The sequence below is a fragment of the Mytilus californianus genome, unplaced genomic scaffold (assembly GCF_021869535.1).
Source record: "Mytilus californianus isolate M0D057914Y unplaced genomic scaffold, xbMytCali1.0.p SCAF_1, whole genome shotgun sequence".
Taxonomy (NCBI): domain Eukaryota; kingdom Metazoa; phylum Mollusca; class Bivalvia; order Mytilida; family Mytilidae; genus Mytilus; species Mytilus californianus.
Window position 1 is genome coordinate 45,802,790 of NW_026262581.1, and position 13,066 is coordinate 45,815,855.

Genomic DNA, 13,066 nt, shown 5'->3' on the forward strand with positions numbered 1-13,066 from the left:
TTACCGTTATATACTTACGGTTTCAAAATTTTTTTACGTGATAAGGAATTTCACACTTAACCTTCCCCCTTTTTAAAGGATTCTTTCCAAAATATTACAAACAGAAAGCAAACTGTTGTATATACTTAAGATTTAGTGTTAAGTATAATAAATTGAAAATATTGTAGTAACGTCTGTGCTTTAAAACATTTACTAGGAACAAAGGTTTGAAAAAAAATATGAACTGATCACGTGATTTTCAAAATGGACAACGCCCCCCCCCCCCCTTTTTACAAACCTCAAATGTGCTCTGTCCAATAACATAAAATGAATAATGAAAGCAATAGTTTTCGTTTTATTTAAATAAGTTAGCATTCTTTATTTATTTCTCAAATTAATTAGTGTAGTTTTAATAATATTTCTGTAAATAATTTCAGAATACAGAAATGACAGATAGAGACATTACTTTTAGTTTGAATCTAGCTGGTGAACCAACAAATTACAGCACAATAGCCAAAGCAATACAAAAAAGTGCAGGGTAAGTTATTCTATATATTTTTTAGATACATGTAGTGCATTTTTTAATGTGTTATGTCTTTTGCAAAGGGAAGCTGTATTCTTTATCTTTTTCGTTCTTGATAATTTAAGACACACTTTTAGCTTCATATATTGATCACAGCCTATGAAAGCTGCTGTTTGGCAGAACAAAGAAAAAGTAAGTAGATACATATGTAGACCAAACAATTTTATTATTTCACAAAAACTGTGTTAGGAAATGTCCAGGACTTGAACACTGATTACTGAAAAGTGCCTATTTTAATATGTAGGATAGGCATGAATTTAAGGATAAAGGTGGGGCAGCAGGAAATATATGGCAATATTTATTTTCACACACAATAACGCTTTATGTCTTTTATACATTAAATGGATATGGTATGAAACAGAATGCATTGGTACAATTATTTAAGTGATGCATTTTCTATTTCAGTTTAGAAACTTAAACATGAGAAGACAGAAAGACACCTGAAAGATTATAGTGGAAACTGAAGCAAATTGATAAACAACTGCCACGGAATTGTGGAAGGATTGAAGATGGATTTAAGCCAGGACATTGATAACATCATTTTGAGACTCATCTTTTATTATAACGTATGGCAGTTATCCTATCCTAAGCAGTATCAAATTCTAGAACTTTTTAAAAGTACATTTTATAGAACATTATATGAATGCCATTTATGTAAATTGTAAAAAAGTAGAAGACATTACTATGAAGAATAACAAGATACATATATCAGATGTTTTTGTTTTTTAACTTGATGAATAAAATGTAAAGAAATCAAAATTGCTTATCTTATTTTTTTAAAATCTTTTTAAGTATGATTATTTAACATGATAGTTTACATTTATTGCATATACACGTTGTCTTGCATTGATGTAATGTGATGAAAGAAATATGGAAATACGAGGGAAAATAATGCATGTCAGACAATTTTCAAAGAGATAGAAGAATCCTACACAAATGCTTTAAAATCTTAAGTTTCAACAAAATTAAAATGAACTTAAAGTACAACTCAAAGAGGAGAACCCAGTGCCACCAGTGCTTTTACAGCAAAAGCTACAGTACAAATTTATGGAAACTATATGAATATATACATGATTTGCATTGAAAAAAGGCATGTATTGAATAATTTACATGTTTCAATTCTAAACATATTTAACCTAAACATGTCATCAGACTAAACACTTGAAGGACAAACACGTTTAGACTCTAAACACTTTCCTAAACATGTTTAGATATTAAGCATGTTTAGCCCCTAAACATGTAACCAATTCGTTAACATGAAATGTGCTTAGGAAAGTGTTTAGGCCCTAAACACAATTTTTACAGTGTACTCCGTATGCAGGCGCTGCTGGATTGTTGCTACATAGAAATGGAAAGTTCACAATTGGGAAGCTGAAATCATCTCTTTTGTCGTAAAGTTTTGTTTTCATCCGACCCTCATTGTCAATTTCTAGATGTAAGTCAAGATATGAGGCAGACTTAACTGTATCTGTAGTATCCTTTATTTCTAGTTCGATGGGATAGATTCGTTCAACATAGTCACCAAATTTTGTATTATTTAGTGAGAGAACATCATCTATATAGCGGAACGTAGAGTTAAAGGATATTGCTAACTTCTTATCTTTCTTCCTAAGAAGTTCCTGTATGAAGTCAGCCTCATAATAATAAAGAAACAAGTCGGCAAGAAGAGGGGCACAATTGGTTCCCATTGGAATTCCGACAGTCTGTTGAAAAACACGTCCTCCAAACGTAACAAATATGTTGTCAATCAAGACATCAAGCATCTTGATAATGTCAGTTTCAGATAATTTTTTGTTTGAAGAGTGATTCTTTACAAAGTAGGATTTATCCCTCCCCAAGACAAGATACTTGTATCTACGTTCGCCATTCTTTTTAATGAAACAAAGTGATACCAACTCTTACAATTTGTCTTTTAGTTTGGAATGGGGAATACTTGTGTAAAGTGTAGAAAAGTCAAATGTTTTAATACTATTGCAAGATGAGAGAGTCTTAGATTGTATGTACTCTAAAAGATCTTTGGATTTTTTTAGTATCCACATCTGATTCACGCCACCTCTAGAATAGGCAGTTTCACAATAACTTTGGAGCCCGGCTTTGATTGCTGATAAAATAGATGTTAATAATTTAGAAAGAGGTTTCGTGGAGCACTTTGAAAACCCAGCAATATACCGTTGTTTGTAAGGACACTTATGTAGTTTAGGTATCCAATACAGTGATGGAAGACCCAGTTCTTCATCTTTGGTTGAAATTCCAAAGGAACATAGAACAGACCTATGATTATCCAGGATTTCCTCTTTGGTAAGTGTCGTGAGGGTATATGTTGAGTTTCCAAGTAAATTGTCAATACCTAATTCATTTATCAAGCAGTTTATGTAATGATATTTACACACACAAACGATGTTGTTTGGGGCTTTATCTGCGGGGACAACAACATATTTGTCATGGAGGTAGGACAAGTGTTTTGCAACATTTGGGTCTTTAAAAATTGATGTAGCTTGGGTATTGATATGCCCATTTAGTTTCTTAATTCGGATTTGTATCAACGACCTCACAGCCTTAATCCATTCGGAAAGAGTATCTACGTCTTCTTTCTCGCGTTTAGCCCATTGCCTGGCATAATCCTCGACTGAATCCATCAGTATTTTGAAGTTGTATTTCCAATTGATGGATTTAGGCTCACGATATTTCGGACCGTTGGATAACAAATTTCGCAGGGAAGTGTTATTGACAATGTTGAGGTCTCCGGTAATAACGTGGCCAGCCGGATTATATGTGAATTGGGAACTAGCGCAGGTGCAATCAGGAGGTTTAGACTTGAAGTCGTCAATGTTGAGATCCTGCAAAACGTGTTTGTAATTGAAAATTTTAGTTGCAATTGGTTTGGTATAGGTAAAAGAAATTATTGGTACAGACTGATCTTTAAAATAAGGAGGTAGTTTCGACTGAACTAATTTATGATGAAGGATATTGCCTTAGTTGACGCCATCGAGACCTTTGTTGGCAAAGGAAAGTTTAAGAAAAGATCTTTTCTCTTTTTCATCTTTTCCAATGCGAACTGGTTTGAATGAGGGTTTGTAACAGTGGTTTCCAAACATAAATTGAACAGAGAATGAAGTTTTGAAAGGGGTAATGAATACAGTTTCGTAGTAACGTAGTAACGTCGGTGACGTCAGTTGGAAATTAATTATTCATTAAAAGATAGTAACCTTCTTTGATATAGTTTAGCGTTATCAAACAATCATCGTGAACACATAAACCGACCAGTGAACATATTGACAGACTGGTGGACCCATAAATAGACTAGTGGACACACACACAGACTGGTGGATGTGTAGAATTGCTGCATGTGGACCTTATATAGACTGGAGGATCTAGACAGACGTGTAGACATGTCGACAGATTAGTGGACACGTAGACAGACTGGCGGACACATAGATAGACTGGGGAACATGTCGAATGACTGGTTGAATCGCAGAGACAGACTGGTGAACATTTAGTGAGACTTGCGGAGACACACAAACTGGTGGACATGTAGACAAACTTGTAGGCATGTCGACAGACATCTGGTGATCATGTAAACGAATTTGTGGACATATACACAGATTGGTGGACATGCATTTTAACAGACTACTGGACATGAAGACAGACTAATGGACGTTTAGGCAGACGAGTAGCCATGCATAAATGAGCTTAGATTGGTGGATACTAGTATGTGATGACATCACCATTCTATCTGGCATGCACACGCCAGTGGACACAAACATAAAGTTCAATGTTTAATATAGGGTAACTCCTTTAAATAAGTTATATACATGTACCGATGTTCGTTCTTTCAGGATGTTAAATATATGAATGGATGGAAAATATTAACCTATCATATATTAATGGTTGGCAATTTTATTAAACAATACATCAATTTTCATGTAAGCCATACGAATAAATCGAATTTTTGGATAGAGTCAATATATGAATCGGGATATTTTCGAATGCAAACGGCACCCCTGTAACAAAATATAGATGACCCACCCCACTCCCCTGACCCCAGACATTTCTAGTGACACGCGTGTCACCAAAACGAACAGAGTTTGTACCAAACATTTCTTCTATGCAACCCAAGCCGAAAAACAGATTATTTTAGCATTCCAGGAATCAATCATTTCTTAAGAAAATACGAAAAATATTTGCAATAAATGGCAGAAGTTGATGTATTTATATATATATGGTGAAATCCATATTGTGGGGGAAATATTGGCATGGGGAAACGTTGCTATATGTATATGTATTGTCAAATTTCCGCGGGAGAAGAATGGCAATGATCAAAAATTTCCCTAGGGGGAAAATGATATCATGCCAATTTTTCCCCCGGGGGAAAAACTGGCATGGGGGGGGGGGGGATGAATGGCTATATAACACCGGCTCACACTATCACATTTCCATGTTCAATGGACCGTGAAATCAGTGTCATAACCCGAATTTGGCATTTATATTAAATATAAACATGTATACTACATTTAAGTTTTAAGTTCATATGACAAGGGCGGATCCAGGATTTTTTAAAAAGGGGAGGGGCGTAATTGAATAAAACGGATTATATACATGTACCACCAAGCGAAGCGATGCGAAAAATGTTTGGACGATTTTTATATACATTGTACATTGTTTTTTTATTTCAGAAAATGGAGAAAGTTAAATGTGAACCATGCAAAACCCGCGACAAAAACAACCAGTCAACTCATTGGTGTGTTATTTGTGAAGAGTCTTTTTGTTCAGACTGCACAGACAACCATCGTGCCCAGAAAATATCGCGAAATCATGAACTCATCGATATCAATAGAATGCCTATGCATACAATTATCGCAGACCAATGCTGTTTCGAACATGATAACTTGCCATTTGAGTATTTTTGTATCGATCATGATATTCTATCTTGCAAAGAATGTCTAGCAGAAAACCATCGTTCTTGTCAAAAAGTGATGTCTATTGATATAGCATGTAAAGGTGCGAAACAATCTCAGTCGTTTATAGATGCCATAGAACTTGTAGACCATGTTTTAGAAACAACACATGTAATAACCAAAGACAGACAGAGTTTTATTGAAAACATCGAAAAGGAAGCAAATTCAGTAAAAAATGCAATCAGGGAGTTGAAAGAAGAAGCGATTAGTCATATTGAATCACTAGAAAAGTCACTACTTTGTGATCTTGATCTTAAAAAAGACAAAATAATACAAAAATCAAAGGCAACAATTATTGAAACAGAAGATGTTGGAAAGATGGCAAAAGACAAAAAAGATGTCTTTGATCTTGTGGATAAACATGGTTCCGAGAAGCAAGCATTTCTTGCTGCGCATGCGTACAAACAAGATCTGACAGATCTGGAGGAAAAAATAACTGATATCACAGAAAAGTCGACAAATGCTACAATTAAACTGATTCCAGAGAGGTTACAGGAAGATATTAAATCTATCGGGTCAATAGAACTTAGCGAAGTACCTTCTGCCGTAAAATTTGTACAGAAGAAACAGAGTCAATCCCAAATGCCATTTGAGCAACATCAGAATTTGCCACACTTCATTTATAAACGAGATTTAAACATCAAGGACGATCGTACAAGTGTTAACGGAATGACAGTTAATGATGATGACGAAGTACTCATAGTTGACGGCACAAGAACTGGTGGAATATTAGTATATGATATTAATGATAGCTTCAAGTACCGAATCAATACCATATATAGACCATGGGATATTGCTATGATCCCAGGTACAAATGAAGGCGTTGTGACATCTCACCTAGACGATTTCTTACAGTTTGTCGACTTTAACGAAAAGAATATATCAAGAACCGTATCAGTTGATGGAGTTCACCAGGGAGGAGTTGCAGTCTCAAATGAAAAAATATTTGTTGGAACCAGAGGTAACATTAACATTCTGGATCTTCAAGGAAAATTTATTCGATCAGTAGAAGCACATTATAGGAAACTAACTTGGTTCATTACTTTGGATAAAATAGGAAACATCTATTACACCGACAGAGAAGTTCTGAGTTGTATTAGAAGCGATGGTACAGAAGTTTATACATACTCCACACCAGATAACGATACTCTGTGGAATTTAGCAGTTGATAACCATGGTTACATTTACGTTGGTGTAGATACGAAAGGTATATATAGACTGAAGCCGGATGGAACATTCATGGACGTCGTAGTAAAATATGAAAATACTCTTTCCTATACTGGAATTTGCTTTAATAGTGCCTGCACAAAAATGTTCCTCTGCCGAGGTGGAAGTGTTTCCGTTTTTAATCAGAAATAGAGAGACTATTTATTGGAAACTTAACAGATTCACATAATAATTCACCATAATTTGTCATTTATACAGTAGAGGAATTTGTATAAGTGACTAGTCACTTGTTTTCCAATTTTGTTTTAATTTGTATTTCTGTACATATTTATGAATTTGTTTTCATAAATAGTCTTGTAAAATCAAAAAGTTATTTTTATTGTCTATATCCGAAATGTTCGGATGACCATGGAGAAAGGTATCCATGCTAACAGTGCCAACTAAATTGACAAAAAGTGCAGCATTAATTCGATGATATATCATAATGGTACAATTGAGAAGGGCGTATTCAGGAGTTTCATTTGTTCACATTCACAAAATGTGTCTACTAGTTCCAGGTTTTTTTTTTGTACGAGTGATTTTAAAGTACGGACTAAGACATGATCTAGTCTACTGTCTGCATGATAATAATTTGGAATGGAATAACTTAGCTTTAGAAAGGGTTTGAGGGAGACCATCGAAACGAAAAATAGAAACATCTTTGGGAAGGTGACTCCAAAGTCAAACGGTTGATGCAAAAAACTATTCAAATAATTATAAATTATCATTGAATTTTAACTAATTATGTTTTTACTGGGTAACCAACCGACGAAAATATTCGAAAGGTACAGAAACACCTGCACAAAGTTTTATCCCTAAGATTGATTGATTGTTGCTTGCTTGATTATTTCATGCATATTCATGACGAGAAACAATTACGGACAAAAATGGATTGAAAAAAAATGGAAGATAATCAATACTCAGACTGGTTTATTTAGACAACAGTCAACTTGTAGCATCGAAAACGGACCAATTAAATGTCAATAACAGGATTTAATTATAAATTTTATTTCAATTCATAATTACCACTGGCATTGACCGGATAATTATATAAAACTGAGGAGCAACTTTAAATCTTTGAACTTCAACTTTTTGATTTACTACATTTTTTTTTGTATTTCACTCATACGCACAACTGACAATGAATGTTCCGTACAAGAATTGCTTTTATTAAATTCTGAAACCGGGAGTAGGTTCAAGTAGAAAACTGTAAGTAAATATCTTCTATCTTTTTTTTGGTTCAGAGTCAAAGTATGCCGATGGTGGGTTAATGGAAATCAAGCTTTCGTTTGTTTTGCTAGTACGTAAATAAAAGTTACATATTCATGGAATGAATGAAGAATTGAATGATGTATCATTATCAATCTACTTGAAAATGGATCTATAACGATTTCGAGAAACTTGCCTCTGGGTCGATACTTTTCATGTTTTCTATATGCTATAGAACCACTAATCATTGCTAATTGGGCCTGGTCTGAAAGAACAGTAGTACATATTTCAAACAAAATAGTTCCCCCAGCAGGCACTCAACGTTGATGCAACGTTGAAACAAGGTTGTTTCTCGACGTTGAAACAATGTCAAATTTATGTTTGATTTTGAAAATTGGAATTAACGTTGAAATTTCAACGTTGAAGTTTCAACATCCATTCAACGTTGATTCAAGGTTGAATAGTAGTTGAAAGTATATTAATAAAATTTATTATAAATCTACATACACATTTTTACCTGCTTTCCAAATTTGTGCTGTTGTTAGATGGTAGACAGGCAGCCTGACTGTACATGTTTTTTTTAATGTTTTTTTTTCTCCTCAAGACACATATGAACCAAATAGACAAGAGACATCTAAATAAATACATCAACTGCTACTGATACAACATTCCGTGTTTGTACAAAGTCAATAATCTAGACCAAAAACGTCATATCTTAAGATCCCGTTGGCTTCTGTGTTTCTCATATTCAAGTGTTAAATTTATTGAAACATGTGTATTTAGCTATTAAGAACAAGAAAAACTACAAGAAGGAATAGCTGAAATGATTGTGTGTGTCCACTTGTATTTAAAGATAACTATACATAATTATCTATATTGATATACAAGTGGACACCTACCATTTTTTGATATATTCTTAGTTGTAGTTTTTCTTGTTGTGAATAGCTATAAAAATACAAATCATTCAATGAATTTGATTACACAGTTTGCATAAAAATTATGACATACACTTTATTCCCACCACAGAAAGCATCACAAAACAGAAAGAAGATGTTGAATAGTTCTAAACAATTCTCACAAGTTCAAAGTAGTCCTAATTAAACGACTGACAAATGTTAAGCCCTTCTTAAAAGTAGTATATCCCAAGAAGAGTGAAGACATTATTAGATCCAACGTCTCTTCAGGATGATCGCAATACTTATGAAAATAAGAAGATGCTGCATGACTGCTAACCAGACAACTCTCCACAAATAAACAAATGTCCTTGATTATATATACATGTATATATATATATATTACCCTCACACCTATAATTGGTATAAACCATTAAATGAATACAAATTTACTGAGGAACAATATCAAATTTAGTAATACAATGATGTTTCGTTTGATACAAGATTTATTTTATAAATTCATTTGTTATCTTTGTCTCTTTTTGTCCTTTTTGCATGTCAACTTTCTTCCACCACTTCGAGATCTTTCTGCGGCAGACTTCAAGTTCAAGTCTTTATCAGATATGTGTTTCTCAGTGACATCTTTATACTTTTGCAGTATATTTAAACTCTGGAAAAGATAAGATGATAATAAATATAAATTGTATGTCCTGAAAAGATATCCTAAATTTGAGCCACTTTCAATTTGTTTCTAGAAGCAATAAAAATACAACAATAACGACAAAGCACATATAGTAATAAGGACTTTTTTATAAGGTAATCATTAATAAAAAAAATATACATCAATGTTTACTATTGGTACTTTTTGTTAATGAAGAAGCTTCTACCCTAAATTTGTAAGATTGCAGGTTTGACTATGTAATTGATAACCATGAAAACACTTTACCTATGATGTTTTTTATTGATGACTGCACAAGTCCATTAACACGAAATTGAGCTTTACTAGAATACTTTAGATAAGACAAACATAATATGGTATGTAAGATAAACAAAAATAAAATAAACAACAGATTAAACTTTGAACACAAATGATATATACAGACAAAAAAACTTACCTTTGATGATTTTATAGACTGGAATTCCCAAAACTGAATTTTGATTTTGCTCCACTTGATACATTTCAGCCATTGATTTGTTTGACAAGCTTCTGTAAAAAAAATAATACATGTTCACGATAATGGACTGCTAACATTCAGCCCAAGGTTAATTACACATTAAGGACCAGTACATGATAATGTTTTATGAGAAGGAAGTATATGAATTTTGAATGATAGTATTTACTGTGTACATGTATGTTCTCAATCATGCTAAACGCAATCTATGCTATGTCCTTAATACAGCTTATTCTCTTTGTTGTGTTATATGAGTAATAGTCTACCCTTCATAAATAATTGTCTTTGTCGAATAAACACATATTGTTGAATTTGTGTTTGCCTAGCATGTGATAATGCTATAATTTTTCTTAGTTAACTAATTGCTAAAAGTTTCTAATGTATGTCATAATGTCCTTTCAATGTTATTGTTTTCTTTTAAGTTGTGTCGTCTTTTTGTTTTTAATATTTCTATGAAGTTGTATGATGTTGTCATGTTGATTTTAGAGTAGTCATAATTGAATGTGCGCACATGGAGATGCTATGCTAACCTCATTTCTCGTATTACACAGAGATCACCTGAAGATCAGATAAGGGTCAGACTGACTTGTTTTAAAAATAGAATGACTTTTGTTGAAAGGTTAATTAGGTGAAAAGTTATCAATGAACATTCTATAGTTATCCTCTCATAGCAAGAAATAATACTATTTTGTTGAATTATTAATGTTATTGTAAAAATAGTATTATGATCGTTCAATACTTTATTGTCCAGTCGGAATTGATTGTTTATAATCGTCAAAAAGTATGTAGTTTACCAAGCCTTAAAGTTAAACCAAACAAGTACACATATATATAGTAAACACTTGGGGAAATTTACCTGATCACAGTAATGTGATCACAGTAATGTAAACGCTTGCGTATCCCCCCCCCCCTTTTTTTTCTTATTAAAATCTTTAAGAATATTAATGTTTCAATATTTACCTTAACTTTTAAATGAAAATAAATATGCTTTCCACATTAAATGCTCTTAAAAATAGTATAATTGGAGGAAATTATATATGATGATATATTGTTTATTATGGCCCTTCCATGTGTTCTGATCTGTTCTCTGGGCTACAATGTTGACGTTTTATTTTTCTCTAATTGTGCAATATTGATACCAATTCAGAGTTTCTAAATACAATTCATACATATGAAATACCGTGATAGCCACATATAAACATCTACATACCATAATGATACTTGATAAACGGAAGGTTTCTCCTCGACTTCGTTCTTTGTTGTTCTATCTTTTTAAAAACAGGAAAGGTGCGGGTTTAAATAATGCGCATGGGCAATCTTACTTCCTGTTCAAATCCCGCGAAAATATGAACAAAAATAATCGCGAGTTTTGTTAATAATTTACTATTTCAAATTTCTTTACATGTTATCTTTATGTTCAAAATATTCATTAATATTATGTGAAATAAACTAACGCATTCTTTTTCTTTTTCCCTAGAAATTCAGTATCAAACGATTTACCTCCCCCCACATACACACAACTTGAGATTAATAGTTGGTTCTATAAATAGGACCTTTTCAATGTAAAAATGTCATTATGAAATGCGGTCACTGTGTTTAGTGTGATCAGTTGTTGGCAAAAGGTATAAAACAACCCTAACTATTCGTGAATTAGAAGACCATGCATTAGCAGTCATCGACAATTATTTTTCAGTGACAATTTCAAAGAATTTTTATTTGAGATCTCATTTTATAATATTTTTGTAAAAACTGAAGCTCTATTTTATTCTTTTCTTTATTAATATATACTGCTACGGTTATGCATGTATTGCCTTCAGTTAATGATTTTTTTATAGGCCTCATATAGGCCTACCATGAGTAAATAAGTGAACGTTTATTCAATGTTGAATCAACGTTCCAATTTCAACGTTGAAATAATCAACGTTAATTCAACGTTGAATAGTTGTTTATTACTCAACGTTGAAAATGTAACGTTGTTTCAACGTTTAATACACGTTGATCACCATTTCAACCTCATTTCAACGTTTATTCAACGTTGAGTGCCTGCTGGGTCCTATGCATAGCTGTAACTTTTAAATTTGTTAAATATTTAGGTAATTTATTATCAAGTGAAAGCTGAATGACTGTGGATCATTGTAGAACCTTTGTTGAAAGATTAAATTATATTAAATAATAAAAAAGTTGTATGAAATTGAAACAGGAGGGCTTTATTGTCTGATTCTCAGATCTGAAGTACCTGTTTTTGTACTTCCGAACTTCAGGGAACCATTGCGATCTTATATGCAATTAAAGGTATGATGATTTTTCTAGCAAGGGTAACCAGAATGTATTGTTTTGACATGGAATGAGTGTCACTTTATTTGAACTTAAAACGAAAGAGCAATGAAAGCTTGAAATCAAGGAATTTAACATAGAAAGCAATGGGACCATTAATTAGTGGTTTTATTCCATATCATATATGGACTGCGCTCTGTCGTCGGACGTCAGAGCGATGTCAGACTAATTGTTTGCTATCATACCAGACTCAAGCTAGTGAACAATAAGATGAATCAAGCGAGAGAGTAATAAGCTAGCAAATAAAAAAACAACATCAAAAGCGCTACACTTATCCTGCACGAAAAACCGAAAGCTTACATGCAATTAGTGTGTTGTAAGTAAAAGCAATTAAATGCCAAATTGTAAAGGACACATTTTTGGAGTTATAATTTACTATTTTTTTTGTTTTGTACACAAAAAGTGTCATGTTTGTAATTGATGGACCTTAATGTTGACTATTTACTTCAAGTCATCATTATACACTTTTGTACCAAACAAAATTTTAATGCTCTTATATTGAAAGCATGATTCTTTGATTTCAGGATGACGGATTTGAGTAATACTTCACTACCCGGGACAAACACGCTGTTCTTTGATAATTTCCAAGTTGTGTAGAAGACAATTACAGTTGAACAAAAAAAAAGGAATTTGTATTCTATTATTCTACTAGCATAGAAAAATTGTGAAATTAATTACTGTTCTTATAGATACAGTGGAGATCACTTCTAACCTCTCATCAAATCTGTCAGAATC

General features: G+C 32.9%; 1 protein-coding gene and 1 long non-coding RNA gene across 3 annotated transcripts in view; one reads left to right on the forward strand and one right to left on the reverse strand.

The window, feature by feature from the left end:
• The window catches only part of LOC127704119 (uncharacterized), a 165,186-nt gene that overhangs the window by 2,538 nt on the left and 149,582 nt on the right, over nt 1-13,066 (forward strand). The window contains exon 2 of one of the 2 annotated variants that reach the window (XR_007983152.1): nt 5,236-5,532. Coding sequence is in view for 1 of the 2 variants with exons in the window: in XM_052208019.1 (XP_052063979.1) it covers nt 5,239-6,876 (1,638 nt within the window). In the remaining variant the exon portion in view is untranslated. Of the gene's footprint in view, nt 1-5,235; nt 7,406-13,066 lie in introns of those variants that run through there. The other variant, XM_052208019.1, reaches the window with a different exon arrangement.
• LOC127704644 (uncharacterized) lies at nt 9,436-11,288 on the reverse strand. Its single transcript, XR_007983439.1, has 3 exons — nt 11,208-11,288; nt 9,941-10,032; nt 9,436-9,495 (listed from the first exon to the last, which is right to left on the reverse strand). It is a non-coding gene; the product is annotated as an uncharacterized LOC127704644 (long non-coding RNA).